The sequence below is a fragment of the Lolium perenne genome, chromosome 1 (assembly GCF_019359855.2).
Source record: "Lolium perenne isolate Kyuss_39 chromosome 1, Kyuss_2.0, whole genome shotgun sequence".
Taxonomy (NCBI): domain Eukaryota; kingdom Viridiplantae; phylum Streptophyta; class Magnoliopsida; order Poales; family Poaceae; genus Lolium; species Lolium perenne.
In genome coordinates this window covers 65,536,218-65,561,157 of record NC_067244.2, presented here as the reverse complement: position 1 = coordinate 65,561,157, position 24,940 = coordinate 65,536,218, and the positions used below count along the sequence as shown (strand labels likewise).

General features: G+C 45.1%; 1 protein-coding gene across 1 annotated transcript; it reads right to left on the bottom strand.

Annotated features, from left to right (window-relative positions):
• Positions 1 to 4,403: 4,403 nt before the first annotated feature.
• LOC127295675 (uncharacterized) lies at positions 4,404 to 11,781 on the bottom strand. The gene is made up of 4 exons (XM_051325666.1): positions 9,793 to 11,781; positions 8,467 to 8,680; positions 8,077 to 8,268; positions 4,404 to 4,736 (listed from the first exon to the last, which is right to left on the bottom strand). The coding sequence occupies exons 1-3, from the start codon at positions 11,671 to 11,673 to the stop codon at positions 8,108 to 8,110; spliced, it is 2,256 nt and encodes a 751-aa protein (XP_051181626.1). The 5' UTR covers positions 11,674 to 11,781; the 3' UTR covers positions 4,404 to 4,736; positions 8,077 to 8,107.
• Positions 11,782 to 24,940: the final 13,159 nt, after the last annotated feature.

Below are 24,940 nucleotides of genomic sequence, written 5' to 3'. Positions count from 1 at the left end.
CTATTATGTCTCGCAAAAACATTATTTCTGGGATTGCGATGTACGGCATAATAGGCATCTGGACTTAAAAATCCGGGTGTTGACAATTGCGATGTATGGCATAATAGGCATCTGGACTTAAAAATCCGGGTGTTGACAGTAGTAGTGTCATCATCAACGCATCCCTTTTTGAAGGTGTTGTTTTGGTATGCGGCGCTTCGGAGGGCTAGGATCATGGTGGAAATTCTCCGGAGGGCGCATCGGTTGCGGATCATCAGCGTTTTCGTCGATCCGTCTTTGTCGACTCTACTTTCTTTTTTCTTCTTCTTTTGTTTTTTTGGGATTTGTTGTGCTATTTGCTCCAACAGTGATCTTAATCTTGTATCGATTGATTGCTATATTAATATAGTAAGGTGGAAGTCTATTTCGAAGATATTTTCAAAGAGCATTGCCCAAATGAGACAGCGGCCGCTGCCTCCGAATTTTACAAATTATGTTTAATTATTATATTTATTTAGTTCTATGAGCACGTGAGTTGGTTCAATATCCGTTGTGAAGCACGAGCACTCTGCTAGTACATATATATATATAGTATTTAAATGAGATTTTCAAAGTGGTCCCATCCGGTTGGCTTGAAGAGGCCGGAGACGCACACCTTCCACGTGAGGGCTGGCGAGATGACCCCTACTCTTCAGGATATTTCCATGATCCTTGGTCTTCCTATTCAGGGCGAGCCACTATGTATGAACACAGATTTTGATGGGTGGCGCGGGCAGATGGAGGACCTTATTGGCATGGCTCCTCTGGAGCCACCAAATAAAAAAGATAGAGCTCCCTCCAGCGCAAATTACAAGTGGATCAAGAATAACTTTGGAAAATGCGCCGTTGGGGCCAACGTTGACACTGTCCGGACATACACCCGAGTGTATTTGTGGTATGTCATTTCCAGGACTCTCTTTGCTGACAGTGGTGGGAAGTTGGCTCATTGGTGTTGGCTCAAGGCGCTGACGGTGTTGGAGCACAGGTGGAGTTGGGGAACATCAGCACTCACCTACATGTACCGTCAGGTAATGATTTTCTATTCTTGTATAGTAGTATTGTAGATAAAAGTAGTAACCAAATATCGTATGTGCGCAGTTGGACGATGCTTGCCGCAGGACTGGTGTTATGGGTATTGCCGCAAGATGGCTTCCTACATGAGCATTCACATGTCTTTAGGGACACACGGAAAGCCCGGCCTCCGTGTTGGACACCACCTTGTGTGGTGCCTCCCGGCTTAGTCACTTGATAAACCCACTCAACATTGTCATAACATGTAGCCATTTGGGAGTACGCCTTCCTTGCCTGAAATTGCATGAACTCATCAACCTTCGTTGGGAACTCGCAGTTCCTAGCAATTTCCTTCTCCGTTTCTTCAATGTAATTCTGGAAATAGACATTCAACTTCTCAATTGTGTATTTAATTATTCCCGTCACGGGCAATGCACGGACACCCTTCAGCACATTGTTGAAGCATTCAGCCATGTTGCTTGTCATTTGACCATATCTCCTCCAATCCTCATCATAAGCTCGTGCCCACGTTGACCGAAATATAAGGTGCCTCTCAAGAAACTCATAAGCACCTGCGATGATCTCTTTGTGCTTCAGCAAGCCGTTGTATAGGTTTGCGAAGCGATGCGAGGAGTAAGCGAGGCAACAATCTTGAAGGAGGTCATACAACTCTTTGTTCTGACATGTCCGGTAGAAGTTTGCAATCCCCACTCCTTTGAGAATTCCTTGATGATGATCCGAGATAACACACACTTGCTTGGTATGACCCTCGTTCTCAATATCTGGAAAACCCATACCCAGTTATCATTCTTCTCAACATCTACCAATGCAAAAGCCAATGGTACTAAATGGTTGCTCGCATCATTTCCTATTGCCATCAATAGTGTGCCCTTGTACTGCTCGGTCAAGAAGGTACCATCGACAGCCATAACCGGCCTACAATGTTCGAATGCCCTCGTGCATTGCTCGAACGACCAAAATGCACGGTGAAATTCCATCACTCTTTTACCGTTATGCAATGTCATTTTGGTACTAGAAGGCTCCACCACATGAACCATGCTCGGGTTAGTAGCAACCATCGCTAACAACAACCTAGGGACTCGGTTGTATGCTTCCTCCAAATCACCGTACACCATCTTGAATGCGGCTTGTTTGGCCTTCCATGCATTCCCATACTTGACGGTGTAGTCAAAGCGGGATTTCATCGTATCTTGCATGGATCTAATGCTCATGGTTGGAAGTGATGATGTCTCAGTCGAGAGATTGTATGCAATGAACTCGGATGTGAGTTGACGGTGGTCTGGCTGCGCATCCGCGCCATCAAGCTTCCTCCCCCGACACATGTGAGTGGCTACACAACTTGTTATGTGCCAAGAGGGCCCTTTTTTGAAAGGTCTTGCATGGACAACCCATGGGCACCTACTATCTTCACATTTTAGCGTGTACCGCGTGTTCAACTCCGAGTGAACAACGGTGTAAGGGCGATGATGCTTAATCGATAACTCCTTCATCCATACCTTTAATTGCAAGAAGGTATCAAACATGAGCCCTTTCAAGATCATATCCGTCTTGGCATCTACATCTCTCTTGGAAATTAGCATAGCTCCAAGAAGTAAACTTTTGCCACCATCAACCACGGCTCCATCCGCAAGACTAACATCACGGAACAATGGTATCCAAATATTCCGTCCGGTTACCTTCTTGAAGATGTCGGCTCTTTCGGCTTCCTTAGCCGTCAAGCCATCCTCATCAACTTCTTCATCAGGTCCATCATCATCCGAGTCTGAGGCATAACATCATGAATAAGGAATGGAGTGGTCCATGTCCTCTTGCGTCAAATATGCATCCAAATCACCGACATTGTTGTAATTCATCTCGAAACCATTATCACAATCGTCATGCTCGTCATACTCCTTCTCCAACGGTGCATCGTGGACAATGGGAGATTCGGTGGCTTCTTCTTGGCTCATGGGTGGTGGACTCCTAGCATCAACGGTGGAGGAGCGCCGGTTAAGGTCAAGCTCGAAATGAGCATCAATCGTCTTGGTTGCAAACAACTCCAGAGCCTTGTCTTGTGACTCCGCCACCGTCTCCTTGTAAACGAACCAATGTTGCTCAGAGTTAACACGCATTGTCTTCCAACGGGTGTGCATTCCAAATCCCACATTATGTCTTCCCTCTAGCTCAACACCATCATTTCTCTCATTCCAATTCAAGTCAATCCTCACTTGTGCTACCACCTCGGCAAAGCTAGGGCTACGGTCAAACACCAAGTCAACCTCTTCCGGTCTGGCTCTAGGTTTTCCTTCAAAAAAGCATCCTTGTCCACATGATGAACATGAACAATTATTTCCATCCCCCTAGCATAATGTGAACAACACATACATACATGAGTTCATTAGTTAGCCATAGTCAAAACAAATCAACCTAGGGTTTCTACCCGTACAACCTACCCCTACCACTTGTCCTACTTCAACAAACCCTAATATTCCAAACCATCAACTTCACTTGCCAAATCAACTTAGGGTTTCACATCTAGGATTTCACATCTAGATCCAACCAAATCCATCAATTTATTGGATGAAAAGAAGGGGAACGGAGGAGATTACCTCAATGAACGGGTTGGGAACGATCTCCACGGACAGATCCAATGAAATCCACCAAGATTTGAGAGTGATTTGGGTGAGGGAGAGAGGTGGGGTGGCTGGTCGGAGGAGGGGAGGAAGAAAATTTGGGTGGGGGAGTGTGGCTGGGTCGGGTTGAGTGGCTCGGGCCGCCACACATAAGTGGATGTGTGGCGCCCTTCCGAACGGTGCCACACATCCCGCAACGTCGGCTGGTCAACGGCGCGCAGCGGCGACCGCGCCACGTTGGCCTAGATGTGTGGTGCCGTTCGCATGGGCTTCACATAGACATATGTGACGCCGATGGCAAAAACACCACACAAAAGGGTTAGTCCGGTGAAATAGTTTGGACATAGGGTTATTCCATGTTTTTCTTCACCCAAAGGATTATCTTCATCAAAATCGCCCCATCCCACGAATTCGGAACGAGCCCACTGTGATCCTACCACTACGGACGTGATCGCACAGCCACGTCAACGTCCATCCTTAAATCCTGGAAAAACTTAACTGAAAATTGACTGTCGAAACACTAGACAACGGCTACTGAAATTTATTCAACAGGTTGCACCTCTAAATGCCTTACGGCTTTTCGCCGTCTCCGTCGAGAGGGAGAAGGAAGCGAAGACGGATCAGATAATCAGAGGTGGCCCGTAAAGTGAGGGCGAGGCGTGGTGGTGGCGTACCATCACTGAGAATGGGATAATCCCGCGGATTCGTCAGTGCCGGGATGCAGGAATTTGACCATGGCGGTAGCTAAACAGAAAGACATTCAATAATATGGTACATGCATAATCCACTTTGTTTTAGACATGAAACAAATAGAGGAATTCATAGTGCAGAGGCTAGAACTGATATATCAAATGTGATCAGGGCACATAAAGATTCTACATACACACACAAATGGTTCTGAGCAAGTACTGGAATTTCTGCGATCTAACAAGAGGGCTATCAGAAACTAAATTAGGGCCTATAGGGCATGGTCCGCAGCATCTGTAGGAGACACGGATTGTTCATTCACTCCACTGGCTACAGTTTGCAGCACACGAAGAACAGAGTCATTCCATCCTCCCTTCTTGTTGTAGCCTGCACAGTGTAAAAGGTATCAAGATGTTAACAGTTGTTGTCAGACAATGGGGGCAACACTTGGAATATAGAATTACAGACGCAAGCCTTGATATTAATATCAAAACATGCATAGTTCAATAACAAAGTGTGGGTTTTTGCAATGTGCACTCCCATGTCACAAAAATTTCAAGCCAAACAAGGAAATAAACAAACTGTCTGCATAAAGATATGCAGCATATGGCAGGTAAGCCTCCCTCCGCACAAGATCAAGACGGCAAATTTAGATTAGCCTGCAGTACCAAACAGATGCTACCGGGCTGGCCAGGTTCCAACTGGATGCCACCAGCGGCTAGAACATAGCGTCACCGGCGAGGACACCCACCACCGTGAGTTCCGGCTTATAAATTCCAACCGAATCAGCTCCTCGAAAGGCCTGACTTGCAGTTAATTGCTTCTTCTGCTGGCCCGATAGACTAGCTAGCTAGCTCATCACTTGTATTAATTTATGGAAAACGCTTCCGATCAGCCCACCGATCGTGGGCTGAAAATCGGTCGTTGCCTTTCTGCGGAGACGTGACCCGTCGTGGATGGGTCCCACCGCACCTTCCTCGTCTATTTCCCCGATTTTCACCGACGAACCAGCGATGCGCCGCCCAGCTCCTCCCATGGCGACCACTCTGCCCCTGCTCCGCGCCCCGCGAGTACCCTGTGCTCCTCCCGGCGAGCGCCCCCTACTCCATCCGGCGATCGCGCCGCTACAACTCCTCCCCCCCGCACGCCCCCTGCTCCTCCCATCGAGCGCGCCGCCGGCCTGCTCCTCCGCCGGTGAGCGCGCCGCGCTGCTCCTCCCCCGCCGCGTGCCCCCTGCTCCTCCCGGCGAGCTTGGCGTCCCTGCTCCTCCCCTGGCGAGTGCGCCAATACAACTCCTCCACTAGCGAGCGGCCAGATCCTCCCGACGATTTCACCGATTCGCTCCCCATGACACCATCCAGCTGCAAGCTCCCCCGCCCCCGACGAGCTTGGTGTTGATGCCGGTGATGTCGCCGGTGTGGGAGTTACTGATGAAGATGGCCAAGGAGATGTGGGGCGTGGATACAATAAATGTTTTATTTTTGTTAGTTTATTTGTTAATTATTGTTGTAAATATATTGTTGATTTGTTGTAAATATTTTTTGGCATGAGAATTGTTGTTTTCTGGTTAAATTTGTTGCTGGCTTTTTTTTGTAAACACCCAAATTATTTGTTGTTTTCACTATTAAATATTATTGTAAATATGTTGCTAATTTGTTGTAATATAATTTTGTTTTCCTATTAAAATTGTTGCCGACTATTATTGTAAACACCCAAATACAAAATGTTGGTTTTGTTGTTAATTTATTGTTGTAAATGTATTTGTGATTTGTTGTAAGTGCTTAAATCAACATTTTGTTGTTGTAATTGCTTACGACTTTTATTAAAATAGTTGGAGATTTTTGTTGTAATTCAATCGGTGGAAAATTAATTATTACTTGACCACTTTGTATTTTTTTACAAACACATGTATTTTTGTTGTAATAGTCTACGGGTTTTGAAGAAATTATTGGCGTTTTTTGTTGCAAATCAAGCTACAACAAAAAAATGTTGATTTAAGCACTTTATTGTAGTATTACTTTTTAATATAAAATTGTAACATTTTTGTTGTAACCATATATTTTTTTTGTATACAAGGAGTTTCCTTTTGTTGTAATACCATCTGACATATGGGCGAATCATCGCGGTGGCATTTTGTTGTAAATATCGGCAAGAACTGGGCTAAAGAGGTATACCTGTTCGGATTTAACTGAAGAAGCTTGGACCGCGGGTTAATTTTGCAAAAACTAGGGGGCCAAATGAAAAACCGTGCTGCGGCTTTGTTCTGACCGTCAGATCTTGATCGGATGGTGCGGACTGCGACCGATTTTCATGCAATTATCAGCCGACCGACGGTCAGCACTGCCCTTAATTTATGCTGCTAGCTACCTAACCCATCACATAGAACAGCAGCTTGTTTTGGTTATAAGTTGATGTATAATTATAGTGACGGTAGTTGTTTTGTTTTGAACTTTTACAACATATAAATCAGCAAAAAGGTTAATTCCCACACAGCTGCTCGGAAGAAGATCTACAAACCAGCTATACAGGATGTGTTTGACTTGTAGCTAGTGGAAACCCCAAATGTAGCCCTACATGGGTCTTTTTTTTTTCAAAGTTCGGATTTGATATTTAAAGTTTCAAAAAATCTGAAAATAATTCTAAATGTAGCCAATGATGCATTATACCAATGCGCAAAATCTCAGTGTGAAATACGTTGTATTCTGGGATGCAAAAAAATGAAAAATTCTGACAAATGTTGGCGGTTTCAGAATCTGTATTGTCCACTACTTTAGACCCACACTTTGGTCAATTTCACACACCCCAAAATACTGAGTCTTTTGTATTGGTTTTTTGCCCAAACAGATTATTTCGAAACTTTGAAATGCCATTTTGGAATTTTTGGAAAAACGGACACCATGTAGCCCGAGCTCCAAAACGCCATACACTTGTAGCTAGGAACTAGTAAGTGCTGAAAAATATAAACAGGCATCCACATCGCCAAGCTAATTCCTTGCCAAAATTCATTAAAAGGAAATGCATCCTCTCATTTTATTTGGTCAGTTATCTGGACAGTATAGTTTTGTCTTAGTCCCCTTGAGTTAATCTCCACTACAAAATGATCAATGTCAAGTGCCTAGGTGTACTTTCTTGACAAAATACAATTAAGTTCACAAGTCAAGTCTTTGCACAAACGTACCTGCACTAGTGAAACAAAATGGCTGGTTGTGCCATACCCAATTAATTCAGTCGATCAGGCTTTACATGCATATAACCAAGTTCATCATTGAATTAAAGACACTACCACAGAAGATTAAGGCCCCGCATGGGAGCTTGGCTTTGTTTCCCGCCTGTGACAGTTTACACGTGTATGTCGCAGTGCACAAGGAAACCAGCGAACATTAAACAGAGCATTCGGTGGTGTGTAGAAATTTCCAGATGAATGGAAACGAGCCACAGCTGATCCTAAAACAACGAACCCTAGCAGGTTTGCTGGCCTCCGCCGAAAATTTCAAGGGACATCACGCGGGTTTTAAGCCAATAAACGATGAACCAAGTAAGGCCTAATGCTAACATATAGCCGGTTCAAAAGCGTCACCTCGGTCAGTTTAGTTAGCTGATTGTAGTAAAAGGAGCTAATGCTAACTGTAGGAACACATGCAACCACCAGACCACAATATGTTTAACCAACTTCTAACAGTACAATAATTCCATGATATAAGATTATTCAATATAAAATACAACATACCACAAGTCCACCGCGTATCCACCTCCACCTTCTATAGACTTGGGTAAATTACGTCAAAGTCCAATTTCTCACTTGTATCAGCCCCGAGGTGGCCTAGTATCGGAAATGGAAGTGAAGAGTTTCCCATGTAATACTTGCGCGATTGTGGATGCACGATGATACACGAACCATTCTCGCAAACGACGCAGCGACCTGTTTCGAAAATAAAAAAGAAACAAGATTAAGATCAGGCTGTAATTCATTACATTTTTATTGACAGGATAATGCATTTGCGAGTTAGGATCGAGCCTCAAGTTGAGAAGTTCCAAATTATTTCATGTGTCGATATATTATACCCTAACTATTATGGTTGATACAGGAGTTGAATAACTCGTGCCGGTGAAAGCTTACCAGGATATTCGTGGTAATCCGGTATAGGGCAGCAAAAAGGCCTTTTTGATTCTTCAATTCTCTCATCTGGTTGGTTCCAGAATTCAGCGAAGAACAGCTTCCACGATGATCCACCATCTGAGCTAGCCAAAAAATTGGCATGGTAAACATCCGTGCAGCTGTAGTTTCTCTGTCTCGTCACTCCACAGATGACACCGAGATTGTATAGTGGTACCTAGAAAAAACATGAAGGTGAAAAACTAAGCATCTTGGCAAGTATAACCGTAGATGCAAGATGCAGTAATTAATTAAAACTGAACAGACTAGCTAGAACAAGCAATGATGTAATTCTAGAATATTTTGAGAAAAAGATTAAGATGCACACCACAACAATTGCAAAGGGCCAGAAAATCTACACATATATTTATTCGAGAACATTGCTACTGAAAGAGTTACTAAACGAGGAGAGTTAATTAGGATAGAGATCACATAATTTGCTACTGCCTATTTGACATTGAGTTGTCTACATGAACATAAAGGTGCATTGGTCAACACATTCAGTTCAAAGTTCAAACAAGTGGAGGGGTACCAAAAAATTTCAACCAGCGGATTGGTGGGATTCATATGGGGACAAGGTCCCTGAGTTGCAAAAATCCGCTATTTTGAGCATAACCTGTAGCTCTTCAGGTTGTGAGCGAAACTTTAGTGCCTTCAAAGCAAGTAAGAACTTCATTTATTTATTATATTATCAATGATACGTATGGGGGAATACAGCAATAAAAGGCTAATGATTTTAATTCTGATACGTTTTGGATAACTCCCCGATATGTGATGGGTCCAGCCTAGTAAGGGCATATGTTGTCCCCATGGACCCCCGCTGCCCTGCCACTCTCCTGAAGACACCTGACTCACTATCCCCTCCTGCCCCTGCCTATCTACCAACCTCGGTGGCGGCTCCCAGGTGGTGCCACCAGCCACAGGAGCCAGCTGCAAGCTCCATCTCCATAATGATTGTTTCGCCAAACAGCTACTTCAGTGCTCCCCCTCACATCTGTTTTTCCTCCCTCTCTCCTGCGACATGCAGATCCCCCTAATCACTGTTTCAGCCTAACGACTACTCCGGTGCTACCTCCCAGGATCCAACATTCATGTTTGCAGTTGCCAGAAACTTGGAAACTAGAACCTTCTTTTGTGACCAAATTGCACATTCAGTATCAAAGTCTAAAAGAAGAGAAAACTACACAGCAACAAAAATTCCTAAATAACAAAGTAAATGCAAGTCCTACTCAATTCACATTTGAAATATAACTCGGTAATTAAATGGGCAGGACAAATATATGTACCTACCAGGGGATTAGTGTAGCCATAGCCAATCAGCAACGTTTCCAACACCCTACGAAAATGATCTTGTTGAGACATGAAGAACGACCGCTCCAAAGCAGCTGATGCATCCATATGATGAGCGCATCTTTTCAATCGTGATGCAACACGTGTTGTTTGACTTGTTTCCTGGAGTAGAGCCGTCTTGAGCACCTCGAAAGCAGAATCTGGATTCCCCTGGACCCTAGAAAGGCAGTACTGGTTGTATAACTCTTGAATGGACACGTGCTCGAGAAATTCTCCAAAGGCAGCAGGCTGGGGATGTTTCGCGGCCAGTGCCACATCACGCATATTGGATAAGTCCAAGATTGGGTTGTCCAAGCGATTTCTGCAGAGGATTGTCACGGCATGTTGCTCATCTATTGAGGGGGATCTGCGGAGGTAGGCAACCAGGCCGTCGATTGAACGGGATTCAATGCGGTGCATTGAGCGGGCGTCAAGGATATCCATTGCTCCAACCTTGGAAGCGATAGACAACGGAAAGGTAGCATCATACCAGATTGTGTTGACGACAATATTGGACACAGGGTCCAACGGTCCGTAACAGTGACCAGCTGTTACTAGAGAGTGGAGGAGGTGGCCCTCACGTAGAGCACGAGCTGGTAGCATAGCAATGGCCTTTAGATACACCCCATGGATCATATCAAGTAGCTGCGACTTGAGAAACGGCAGAAATTCTGGGCTCTCCAAGGTCTCTGTGTGGCTGACAAGTCTCCCACTGTGGATAGGGAACATACTTACCAGGTTGGTTGTGTCTTCCAAGCAACCAGCATAAGTCGGACTAGATGAGCTGACGGTGGCTGTGGCAACACCGTCCTTTGAGATGCGAGTTGTGACAAAAGAATCATCTCCGAAGGAGAAGATCAAGGTGGCACCGCCGCTCCTGTCCCGAAAAGTTCCAGGAATAGGAGGAGGGGGGCGTGGCGGTGGCGACGACCATGGACAGCGCAGCAACGTGCAGAGCTTGTAGACACAGTCAGCTGTGAGCTCCCCCCCTCGGCGCAAATCTTCTAGGATGGGCTCGACCATGGAACGGCTGTAACTCGACGTCATTAGACGCAAGAGGTTGGGCGCAGAACACCGTGGGTAAGCGGCGTCCTCAAATGCTGTCTTGGTCCTGGCAGAATCCTGGAGCAGCTCAGAATAATTTGGGCCAGCAATATGAAGTTCAACAGCTTCAATGGCAACGCGGAGATCATAGCCAGCCTTGTGGAGGAGAAGGTCGGCTTGAGTCCCCGTGAGGTACCGAAAATAGCAGACCATGAATCTGTTTAGAGCCACCCAGGAGCTGCGAGCGCCATCAGCGAAGGTAATCTTGTGTTTTGTTAGCTCAATGGCTGTGCGGTCCACCGGATAGATCATGTACTTCTCGGTGTGGGCGAAAGCGTCGATGGTGGTGAGGAGGATGTTGGTGACGGGGTCGGCGAAGCCGATGGCGAGACCCTTCAGTCTGATGCAGTGGGCGAGGTAGGGGATTTGAGCGAGGGGGAGGCGGCGGGCCGCCTCCACAAAGTACCCGGCCAGCTTGTCGTAGTACTCCGCGAAAGGATCCGCCGGCAGGGGAGACCGAGGCCTCTCTCCCTTGTCCCAGGCGGAGGAGGAGTCTCCCCCAGGCGGAGCATTGCTGCTGAAGGAAGCAGGCCACCAGTAGCACTCATGACGGGGAGGGCGGGCGGCGGCGGCTCTCTCCGGCGCGAGGGACTCCGCGGGCACAGGAGACCAAGGCCGCAACTCCCAGGCGGAGGAGGAGTCTCCCCCGCGCGGAGAGTAGGCAGCAGGCCCCAAGGGCGGCTCATATTGGAGAGGGTGGTGAGTGCCGACGGCGGCGCCGGCGGCAGGATACGGCATGATCTTGGGGGCGGCGATTTGGGGATTTTTTCTGCCTCGATTCGACGAGACTAAAGATTGTGCTTTTATTTTTCTTCTTGACCAGAGGCGCGCTCTCTCTCTCTCTCGCGCGCACGCGGCCCCACGACGAGCGGTGAAATAGGCCCGAGCAGCGGTCCAGATATGTGTCGGTGTCGGTATTACGTTTTCTCCTATTTTTTGGAAAAGCCAATTTATATACTCCCTACTACGATCCATAAATAAATGTCAAAGATTTATCTAAATTTAGATGTATCTATACACTAAATTGTGGCTAGATATATTCAAATTTAGACAAACTTTTATTATCTATTTATGGAAAGAGGTAGTATCTATATTGATGGGTTCGATGCATGGAAAACAAAAAAATTCTACCGTGAACATGAAAAAAAACCAAGATCCAATCTAGGAAGAAGCAAGATCTAATCTACCAAGATCGAAGCAACAAGAAGATTGCGAGACTAACCCTCGAAGATTCCAAAACCTACGAGATTAGATCTCGTTGTTGATGTAGTCAATCATCCGTGCTGCAATCCGGTAGCACTTCCGTACTCGGTCGTGCTTACAGTGTCGATGAAGCCCGTCATCTCCCCGTTCCAGCGGGCAGCGGAGGTGTGGTAGATCTCCTCGGAATCCTAGCAGCACGACGGTGTGGTGGTGCTGGTGGAGGAGAAAAGATCCAGGGCTTCGCATAAGACGGAGCTGCTCTATGGGGGAGAGAGGGGGTGTCAACACCCGGATTTTTAAGTCCAGATGCCTATTATGCCATACATCGCAATCCCGGGAAGATTGTTTTTGTGAGACATAATAAGTTCATATCACATCGCATCATTCATTACAAACCATAATTGTCTTACATCAAAGGATCACATGATCCCGTCTTAATACGACAATTGATCTAAGGATCAAATACATAACACAAAGCGGAAGATAACGTAGTAGCGGTCCATCTGTTTCACAGACAACACTTGACATCAGGAGGTAGTTCTAGTTATCGTAGACGTCCTGCTGACCACCTTCCGGGTACTGGTTCTCCTCTTCATAGTCTGGCCATTTGAATAGCTAGGGACAAAGCCATGAGTACTTTAAAGTAGTCGCAAACTATACTAATAGAATTACTAATAGCTCTAGTAGGTTCTAAGCTCTAGATTCATTTGCATAAAGCCAGTTTTATTTCATAAACACTTACTAGTCAAGACTCTTTATTTACCTAGACTTACAAATGTGGGAACATTAGTGTCATTCCCACAACTCTGTTGTGATTCAAGTCAAAGTCATATTTCAAGTCACCATTCATTTTGGAAAACATCTGACAACGGAACAGTATGGCCATCCAACTGTCCATGACCGCAGACGCGGCTATTCGAATAGTTTAACACTCTGCAGAGGTTGTACTCTTGTTCCACAACTTTTGATTATATCCGTCAGGGATAGCCCTGAATCATCATAAAACAGTATGCGGATCATCAACCATTAACATTTCACTTACATACTCTAGTATAGGCACCTCCCCTATGAGCTTGGCCTCCTAATGATAGCAACTGCCATCCTAGGAACTGCACAGGGCTTGGGTAGGACATTCAACTCTTTTTCACGTCATTTCACTTTCAACGGAGGCAGCCTCGGCATAACCTCTATGACGCTTGTTCAGAGGGAACCCATACTAAGATACATATATTTCCAGCTAAAGCTGTGGTGACCCTGCATACCACTGCATGTTGTAGTATGCCAGTCGTTGATATAACATTCACGAAGTACCATTCCGCAAATGTTACATCCCTCAGAGTAGTACAACAGAACATAGCAGGTCCATAACTCATTCACATATTATTACAATTAACATACACATGTCGTCTCGGAGCTCCTCTTGGGTCCTAAGAGGATTACTCCTGGGTCCGAGGCGAACCCAACTTAACTTACAATACCAGAGTCTCATTAAACTAAACATTTATTTCATCGAGCAGCTAAATATTAAGAGTTCGTGCTGCTCGGCTATTACTACTCTCGGATATCTCTAGGCTTGATCTCCTCCGGAAGCCTCCCCGGATCCGTAGACTATGAGATAGTCTACGCCTTCAACTCCTCCTGAGAGGTCTGGTTCCTCGTAGCCGATGATCTCGGCTCCTTCATTGCTGTCGTAGTCCTCCTCCAGACGATTCAGACAATCTAAGCATGGGATTTAAGAGTGGTATGAGTACGAGCGTACTCAACAAGTTCATTATAGATAAGAGGTGTTTAATGCACTAGCTACGATATTAGACCAGAAAGTCTAATACCAATGCAAGTTTTGATCAACATTTCTTCAAGAGATTGCTTTTATTTCAAAGAGCTATGTCCGTCAGCCTTCACCGGTTTACTAGAACTTCATGGAGCTCCTTTCCGGCCGCGTTCGCAGTTCCTCATCCCGGAACAGGGAGTGACAGGTCACAGTTCTTTACACTATGCAGAGGTGTGTTGCTTTACCCATAAGAGATCTTAACCTTGGTGCCAACCGGGCAGCTTTCCCGTCAACACTTCCTTTGGTGTGAGGCCCGGTATAAGGTCTAGCCAATCATGTTCCTCCGCTACCTCGAACACCCACCCTTTGTTGCATACTCCGACCCTGGGTCCACGCCGGCCCCATTATTCCCATATATTTCGTGGACTCCGACCACGACGTCAATGCAGTGGCTCTACCATACATTCCTACGCCGGCAGATGCAACCCATCATAGACCTCATTACCGTTGGGACTTCTACGGGTTCCCACCCCTGCATCAAGTCTCGCAAGATCATGAGCACCCGGTAATGAGCATCCGTTGATGAACGAGAGGTGGAAACACTTTTGACTACTCCGTCCCACTCCGGATCTTATGGTTAACACGGGTATTACGGCACAAGAATCACTGGCGACATTTGTTGTTTAATCCTAGATGGATATAAACCCGTGCAATGGAACCTCCACCATATCAACACAATCCATGGTTCCATTGCCCACCACATAGTCATATTCATAGTTATGAAAGTAATGGTTTTGATTTTTGTGCAATAGTGATAACCATAATACTTTGCAAGTAATTTGATAAAAATACTCAAATGACATAAGCAAGTGATGAACTTGCCTGAACACTGCAAAGTTTTGCAGTTGGAAGGTGTGGACTGACCCTTGTCCTCTGTCTCTGAAAAATAGCATCATTGTCCGATAAGGGCAATGGTTAAAGAAGCAGTTATGCATGATTCCATTTTTAGGGTTTGTTCCCCCCTTCCGATGTCGTTATTATTTCATGTAAGAGGTTAATACTAAGAATAATTTGAGGATACTTGATTTAAGGTAAAATACAACCTTGAAATGTTGTCAAGGTGTTTTTTTAAAATCCAATTGCATTGATGGACTTATTTTCATTAATGAAAATAATATGTGTGATTTGAATCATTATTTAAATCCTTAACATAGGACTTATTCTTAATTGTCTTCGAAAATTCTCTTTGATATTTTATTTAAATAGAGAATTTTATGCTGATCCTTTTTCATATTTTTAATTTATTTTTAAGAGCTTTAAATAATTTTCTATTGAATTTCAAAGTTTAATGTTTTTATTGAATTGTGAAAAGTCCTTTTTGCCCCTGGGCCCACCTGTCAGTGGAGCCCAGTGGGTTGGGCTAGACCAGCTCGGGTCCAACCGACCCGAGCGGTCGGTCGCTCACTCCCGCACCTCGCGCTGCTCGTCCTAATCCTAATCCCCTCCGCTCTCACTGGCGACCTGCGTCGCCCGCACCGTCGCCGGCCGATTCCGGCGGTCTCCGGCCGCCATGGCCTACGCCATGGGGCGCAATCGAACCGCCAGACGACGGCGATTCGTTCTCTCCGCGTCGATTTGGAGCTGATGCCGTCCCTCGCTCGCCATCGACCCTCGCCGCCATGCCTAGGGTTCGGGATCCACTTGATCCCGTGGTTCCCCAAGCTCCGGGCGAGATGGTGCTGTGGCCGCCACGATGGGGTGGTGCTGTGGCGCCGCCATGGCCTGGCTTGGCCTGGCGCCACCGCGCCCTGGCGTGTGCCGCCGTGGCCGCCATGGTGGTTGGCCCGCTCGACCCTGGTACGTCCTCCACCTCTTCTTCTCCCATGTGTGCATGTTCTTCTTCCTCTCTCAGTAGCTCTAGCTAAGGCTTTCCTCCCAATGGAGGGCCTGCCGTGCTGTTGTTGCTGCTCTGTTGCGCCTAGCTTGCCGTGTGGCGTGTGCTGCTGCCGCTAGAGCTACTGCCATGAATCCTAGCTACGGTGCTGCCCTATTCTGCCTATTAGCTGGGCTTAATTCTTGCTATCTTGATTGTGCACAGTTCTGTGCATGTTCCAGAGCCACATGCTTGTTGAATCTTGCATATCTGGCTTGGAACCTTCCCTGTGCCTCTGTTCTATTTACTATTCTTGCTAGACATTCATGTGTATTCAATTTGGCTGCACTGGCTTGATTACCATGTGTAATCCTTGCAATTTGCAAGTTCCAGGGCACTGATATGTTGTCCCTTGTGCTCAATTACATGTGTAAGCTTGGTGGAGCATTACTGCTGGTTAACTGCATAATTCAGTGATGAGCACCAAGTGCTTTACTTATTTATCTTGATCTAGGGGTTCATCCTGCCTTGGGTGTGCTTCTGGATACAATCATTTAATTATCTTTTTGGTTGCCAGTGAAACACTTGTTGATTATCTGTGGCCAATTAAATACTTGTCCATGCTCTGTTGCTTAGTGATGCTCTAGCATGCTCTAGCATGCTATGGCAAGCTCTGATGATCATGTGATCATCAACAGCTGATAATTGGTTTGCTTACCTGTGCCTGTGCATTGCTGTTACCTTTTTATGTGTATGTGTGTGGCACAGATCAGTGCTGGTGCTTGCTCAAGCATCAGCTGATGCTTGCAATGATCCTTTAGATCATCTGCAAGGCTCTGGTGCTTTGATTACTTGTGTAATTCATTTATCTGTATTAGCTTGCTTTATTAAATGGATAAATGATGTGAACTGCCTTGCAGTGATGATCATATTAATTAAATTAACTAGGGCTAGCTGGATGACAACCACTGGTTGGTACCCTAGCCCTCTACTGAACCCTACTGGGTGATGATGTGGTGGCTTAAGGTTTTGGTTATGGGTTGAGGTGGCCCTGGCAGCTCTTTGATGCTGTCATGGGTAGCTCCCCCTCTCTGTGGCTTGTTGTGGCTTGGTGGCTACATCTCTGGGCAATCGTTGTTGGATTTCCAGTGCTCTTTACTGTTGACAAACTAGAATAGGCACAAGTGCCTATCTGTCTGATGGTTAGTAAACCATGTAGTGCTAGGTGAGTTGGGTAGGCTAGCTGTGAATCTTTTCCTTGCTGGATGCTTTGGTTTACCTCAGTGTTAATACAGTGGGTTTGACCATTTCTTCCCTGGGATGATTTCTTCTGGCTTAATTCCCTTTTTGCCAGCATCAAATGGTTTGATCACCAAATGATGATGCACACAGGGTAACCATACCCTCTGGCTTGTGTATATGTTATGCACATGCTTATTTATGAGCAAAACAGAGTTTTGCTCAGGTTGATCTTGTTTATACCTCACTCCAGCTCCTAGATGATTTGTTGATGTAGAGGTTTTGCTTCTGTGATGAACTTGTGGTTGGTTTACTTGCCCTGCTCCTCCTGGTGATCTTGTGGGGCTTGATTCAGTGCTGTGATGAGTTAGCAGATTGAACAGCAGTGGCTGTTCTTGTGTTCTTGTGTTCTTACCAGTGAAGCCTGTCGATGGATATGGCTTAGGGTTTGCTTCTGAAAAGCTTATATGTGGTGCTCCCTTGCTCTCCCTGGTCGACAGCTCTTGCTTGTGACTTTGGTGACTCACTATGTGTGTGTGCTGCATGCACACAGCCCTGTGAGCAGGCTGTGTGTGTGTAGGCATGTGCTGTGCACCTGGACCTGGAACATGACTATGGCATGGATCAGCTCGGCCACTTTGGTCCTATCTGCTCATTTCCTATTTCCATTTGATTTCTAACCTGCCAAGTGGCTATGCCACTTGGCATAACTTCTTTTTGTTGTGATTTTGTGCAGGGATCAACAATTGATCACAACGGACATGGAGTTCATCAAATCCAAGATCAAGTGAAGATGATCTTGTAGTATTTAGACTAGGGTCATTACTTGTACTTTTCTTTTTAATTTTCTTTTATTTTTCAATTTCACCAATTCTTGTAATGTGTTGTAATATTCATTTATTTCCATTATGAATATTGTAAAAACAATGTATCTTGTGTGTTAATCAATAAAGCTCAAAGTTTCCCCTAATGAGCTTTACTTTATTATAATTGTTCATATTGTTTATTATTGATTATATACTTAATGAATTTCCTCACAATTGAATTATTTAGGTTAAGTATTTAATGTTTGAATTTGAAATTCAAATTCAACATTGGTTTGAATTCAACTATGTCACTTTATAAATAATTTAATCATGCAAACTCTCCCCTCTCTTCTCCAAACCCTAAACTAGTTAAGTGAGATGCAAGTTTGTCGCACTCTCGAAACCCTAACCCTGTAAGGTGTCGAGAGAGAAACTTGTCTCCCTTCGATGCAGTTTTTGTTTAAAAGCGCGAAATTTCCCCAGAATTTACTATGCAATGCACATCCCTTTCTAAAATCTACCCCTCGATCGTCTCTAAACCTGGGACATTACAGCCTTTCCCCCTTAAAGAAAACTTCGTCCCGAAGTTGTGGTTGTAATACCTGAACAGCTCGGGGTATGTTTTCCTCAGGTCTTCTTCTTTTTCCCAGGTGGCTTCCCTCTCGGGGTGATGCTTCCATTGTATCTTGCAATACTTGATCGCTTTATTTCTGAGTTGTTTCCAGCTCTCCTCGAGAATCTTGGCTGGCTTCTCGATGTATGTCAAGTCTGGTTGTAACTCGAGCTCATCATGTGATATTGGTTCATCTGGGGTCTTCAAACATTTCCGGAGTTGTGACACATGGAATACATTGTGAACTTGAGCCAGCCTTCCAGGTAGTTCCAATTGAAAGGCTAAACCTCGGTTCTGACTCAGTATCTTGAAAGGTCCTATATATCTAGGACTGAGTTTTCCTTTTACTCCAAATCTCTGGAGTCCTTTCATCGGGCTTACCTTAAGATAGACCATGTCTCCAACTCGTGGCTCCCATGTTCTCCTCTTCTGATCGGCATAACTCTTTTGCCGACTTTGGGCTATCTTGAGCCTGTCTCTGATAATGTCAATGATTTGTTGTTTTTCCTTGACATAATCAGGGTTGAACTCTTTGCTTGCTCCGGCTTCATACCAACATATCGGTGATCTACACTTCCTTCCATACAGAGCTTCAAATGGTGCCATCTTGATGCTGCTTTGGTAACTATTGTTATATGAAAACTCTGCTAGTGGTAAGTGCTCCTCCCATGATCCTCCGAAGTCTAGGGCACAAGCCCTAAGCATATCCTCTAGGATCTGGTTAGTTCTCTCGGTTTGTCCACCTGTCTGGGGATGATAAGCGGTACTATAGTCCAATTTGGATCCTAAAGCTTCGTGAAGTTGCTTCCAGAATGCTGATGTGAACATGGATCCTCGATCCGATACTATCTTCTTAGGCACTCCATGCTTACTCACGATCTCTTTGATGTAAAGATCGATAAGTTTCTCTCCTTTATCCTGCTGGTTTACCGCTAAAAAATGGGCACTTTTCGTCAACCGGTCCACGATTACCCATATCATGTCCTTCTTTTTATTAGTCATGGGTAGTCCGGTGATGAAATCCATCCCTATTTCTTCCCATTTCCACTCTGGAATAGGTAAAGGTTGTAACTTCCCTGCTTGGGACTACCGGTGTTCAGCCTTCACTCTCTGGCAGGTATGGCATTCCGCCACATATTGTGCTATCTCCCTCTTCATGTTATTCCACCAGAATAGTTCCTTTAAGTCCATGTACATCTTTGTACTTCCCGGATGTATGGAATATGGTGTTTGATGAGCTTCCCGGAGTATTACTTCCTTAATTTCAGCAATATCCGGAACGCAAATCCTTTTCTGGAACCATAATGATCCAGATTCTCCGCGGTGAAATTCTGATGGTCTTCCCTCATCTATTCTTCTCATCTCCTCCACGATGAATGGATCGTCTAGCTGACCCATCATTATCTCATTCTTCAGGTTGACATTCAACACATCGGCTACTTGCAACGCCGATAATCCTTCATGGGCTTCCTTCTCCCAAAGTTGTATTTGGGCTTGACTTATTTCCTTCCTCAACTCCGGTGATATTTCTTGTTCCACTCCTCCGGTACTCTTCCTACTCAGGGCATCTGCTACAACATTAGCCTTTCCTGGTGTGTAATTGATTGTCAGGTCATAATCCTTGATCCATTCTAGCCATCTTTTCTGTCTCATGTTGAGTTCCTTCTGAGTGAAGAAATATTTGAGGCTTTTATGGTCTGTATAGAGCTCACACTTAGCTCCATAGAGAAAATGTCTCCATGTTTTGAGTGCAAATACGACAGCTGCTAATTCCAAGTCATGTGTTGGATAATTCACTTCATGAGGTCTGAGTTGCCTCGATCCATAAGATATCACTTTCCGATCTTGCATGAGTACGCAACCCAGTCCATGCTTGGATGCGTCACAGTACACGGTGTAGTCCTTGCCAACTTCTGGAACTGCTAACACCGGTGCCGTGGTGAGTTTCTCTTTTAGAGTTTGAAAGCTCTTTTCACACTCCTCTGACCACACGAATGGTGTGTTCTTCCTTAGCAACTTTGTCATTGGTCCTGCTATCTTAGAGAATCCTTCAATGAATCTCCGATAATAACCTGCCATTCCTAGGAATCCTCGGATTTCCTTGACAGTCTTGGGGGCTTCCCATTCTAGAACTGCTGCTACCTTACTCGGGTTAACAGCTATTCCATCTTTACTAATAACATGACCAAGAAATTCCACTTGATCCAGCCAAAATTCACACTTACTAAGTTTGGGATAGAGTTGATGTTCCCTTAGTGTTTGCAACACTAACCTTAAATGTTCAGCATGTTCAGCCTTGTTCTTGGAATATATCAGAATATCATCGATAAATACGATGACAAACTTGTCTAGATATGGCATGAAGATCTTATTCATGAGATTCATGAATATTGCTGGGGCATTGGTCAATCCAAAAGGTACTACAAGGTATTCATGGTGTCCATACCTTGAGATAAAGGCAGTTTTCGGAATGTCTTCCTTCTTGATCTTTATCTGGTGATAACCGGATCTTAGATCAATCTTGGAAAAGACTCCCGCGCCTCTCACTTGATCAAATAGATCTTGTATTCTTGGGAGTGGGTACTTGTTCTTGATTGTGACGTTGTTCAGATTCCTGTAATCTCTGCACATCCTTCTTCCTCCATCTCTTTTATCCACGAAGATCACAGGTGATCCCCATGGTGAAACACTCTCTTGAATGAATCCCTTTTGTTCCAAGTCATCCAGTTGCTCCTTAAGTTCTTTCAACTCCTTGGGCCCCATCTTATATGGTGCTTTGGCAATCGGAGCTGTTCCTGGGATTAGGTCGATAGTGAATTCTATCTCCCTATCTGGTGGCATACCAGGTAATTCCGCAGGAAACACATCCTGGAATTCATTTACTACAGGTATATCTTCTAACTTCACCTCCTTCATGCTGTTAAGCTGTAGCTCAACTTCAATCTATGTATGTTTGTTGCCTTGGTAGATCATTCTACTTCCATCGGGACTTTTCAATGATACCGTCTTGTTTACACAGTCGATCAATGCTCCATTAGCTTCCAACCAGTTCATACCAAGAATGACATCAATGTCCTTCATCGGTAAAATGAACAGGTCTGCGTCAAACGCGCACTTATTGATCATAATGACTTGTTTTTGTTTGGCATGGGTTACTACTATCGTTCCCCCCGCAGAAAGTATGGTTATGGGTGTATCTAACTTAGTGCAACTAATCCCATGTTTGGTGATGAATTGTTGAGAAATGAATGATGTAGTTGCACCAGTATCAAAAAGTACTTTGCCAGGATGAGTGAGTATCTGGAGCGTACCTATCACCGCCTGGTCAGAGTTGACCACCTCCTCCAGACTGGTACAGTTCAGCTTGCCGAAGGGCTTCTTATTCTTCCAGTTGCCTCCGGTGTTTCCTCCTCGACCTCCACCTCCTCCAGACTGTCCTCCTTTATTCCTATTCTTAGGGCAATCCCTAAGCATGTGTCCTTCCTCACGGCACCCGAAGCATATGATTCTGGGTTTCTTACAGTCCTTGGAGAAATGCCCCGTACCTCCACAGCTTCTGCAAACTATTTGATTTGCAGTTTGGAATGCTTGGTTCTTCCTACTACCGTAGTAGTTGCTGTTGTTGTTGTTGTTGTTGTTGTTGTTGTTGTTGTTGTTGTATCTGGGCTTGAAACTCAAGCTGGTATTAGGCTTGTTACTAACAAACCTCTTAGGCTCAAACTTGGCCTTTTTCCTCTTCTCCTCCTGTAATTGCTTGAAATCATCTTCTAGAGTGATGGCGGCATCCACCAACTCTTGAAACTCCGTCGCTCTCATCATACGGAGCTGTACTTTGAACTGGGGACTTAACCCCCTCAGAAATCTCTTCTTCTTCTTGTCCTCGGTGTTGACTTCTTCAACAGCGTACCGGGACAGTTTAGAGAACTCCCTGACATAGGTCAGGATTGCCTTGTCCTTCTGCTCGAGACTTTCAAATTCTCGATGCTTCAGCTCCACTATACTTTCAGGGACATTGGATTCCCTGAACTTCCTTGCAAATTCCTCCCAGGTAAATACCTTTCCAGCCGGATAAACGGCTACAATATTGTCCCACCACGATGCGGCAGGTCCACACAGCAGATGGGTAGCATAACGAACCTTCTCTTGGTCGTTACATCCCACGGTGTTGAGCTTTCGCTCAGTATCCATCAGCCAATCTTCCGCGTCCATTGGCTCGGGCGCGTATGCGAAAGATATAGGCTTAGTGTTTTGGAAGTCTGCTAATGTGACTCCCGGGTTCTCAGGTCTCTCCACCCTCTTCTGCTGCAGCAAATCTTGGAAGAATTTGTTCTGCTGCTCCAGTGTTACACGCTGTCTCTCCTCTACCAGCTGCATGTACTGGATAAAATTTTGCTGCGTCATGGGTGGTGGTGGTGGTGGAAACTGATCTCTGGCTGCACCCTCAGCCTCTTCCTTTTGTTTTGCTTCGCGCTCCATGCGCTGTGCTTCAGTCTCGTCTCCTAGCGTTCCCGACATAACCCCCTAGTTCTGCAACACCAGATGATACTCATAATTACTCCATGCGCAAGTTTTCTGAGCTCAACTTTGTGCACAGAACTAGTCACGCAATGGAAATCAAGAAGCAAATCCAAATCATACAAAACATATACCCTGTATATACATACTTAAGTGGTCTTATTACAATACTCAAGTCGATGTGAGTATGCAAACTCACTTATTAAAGTATATGTACAAATTTATACAAATATTACAAACTATAATACACGTGGTACTTGTGTATTATAGCCTCGCCTCCCTTGGTGGACTCTAGTCGATCTTCACTCCCGGTACATCCCAGGCTTCCATCCGGTCGAACGTGTCGTCCTCCTGATAGACCCTGGAACATAAGGTCTCCCCGTTGGCTTGTAATCCGAATCAGATGATGATCCTAAGGAGAAATCAGTGTTCACAAACTGATCGTTGAGTGCATCATAGTCCACCCATCGGGTGTACTCCCCTGTAGCCCCACCATAAGGGTTACCAAAACTCATACCCGACTCAACCTGTGTCGGATATCCTCCACCCACTCCTTCATTACTAGGATAGCTCTGGTTCTGGGTTGTTGCGTCATCATTCATCTCCCCATCATAATACACAGAAGTACTATGAGTTCCAGTATCCGATCCCCAACGCCAACCCCTGGAATTCTCGATAGGAGTCTCGGAACGCTGGTTGTTTCCGGATTCCTCTCCGCCCTCGTATCCCCCATAGGAACTACCCGAGATAGTTCCCAGTGTGTAACAGTGTAGGTTCACGCTCAAGTGGATCAATACTGATGTAGTCACCAGCTGAATAAACTGGTGTGTGCACCACATTCTCCATAGGTTCTTTCCCCCTACTCTCCTCCTTGGGTTCAGTGAATTCCTCAAGCATCGTATCAATTGCTCCTATCAGATGATGGTTCAACTGAAAGAGTAATGATATGAAGTTGCGGCTATTATCCATATATTTTGCCGCTGCTATGGGTTTGCGTTTAGCATATTTGTAGTGGTTGAGCATGGGATCTTCTTCCTCCTGATTATGAGGAATATGGGAGAACTCGGAATCCATAAGCTCTTTTGTCTTATGTTCCCGTATGTCGGTTATGGCTCTCATAACAGCTATATGGTAGGCTGTGTTGGTTGTCCTAGCTTCCCCAGCTGGCATGACTACGCTCATTCCCAAAGATTCGGGAAGTCGCAGTCCTACCCTGCACTTGGCCAATACCGGACCATCATAGAACATGTATTTCTTTCTTGGAATGCTGGGATCGCACCCAAATTCCAGTAACATGGCTCGTAAGATATCTGCAAGTCCTCCTTGGTATTCGTTCAGTGTGGAATCCATAACTTTCACGTTTCTTCCCGGTCGTGCACTTGCCATGTTGGCTGTAGAAATAGAGAGATTATAAGATTAGTAATAATGCATCATAATAGAGATAATAAAGAATTATCGCACTAAAAGATATGATTGTTGTATTCTCAATTGAATATACACCATATTTTTAGAGAATTCTTTACTAGTCCTATTTGACTCCTAACGTTTGGTCCCATTTACTAGGTTCCATCCTAAGGTCAAAGCTTTTGCTCTGATACCAACTGTGGTGACCCTGCATACCACTGCATGTTGTAGTATGCCAGTCGTTGATATAACATTCACGAAGTACCATTCCGCAAATGTTACATCCCTCAGAGTAGTACAACAGAACATAGCAGGTCCATAACTCATTCACATATTATTACAATTAACATACACATGTCGTCTCGGAGCTCCTCTTGGGTCCTAAGAGGATTACTCCTGGGTCCGAGGCGAACCCAACTTAACTTACAATACCAGAGTCTCATTAAACTAAACATTTATTTCATCGAGCAGCTAAATATTAAGAGTTCGTGCTGCTCGGCTATTACTACTCTCGGATATCTCTAGGCTTGATCTCCTCCGGAAGCCTCCCCGGATCCGTAGACTATGAGATAGTCTACGCC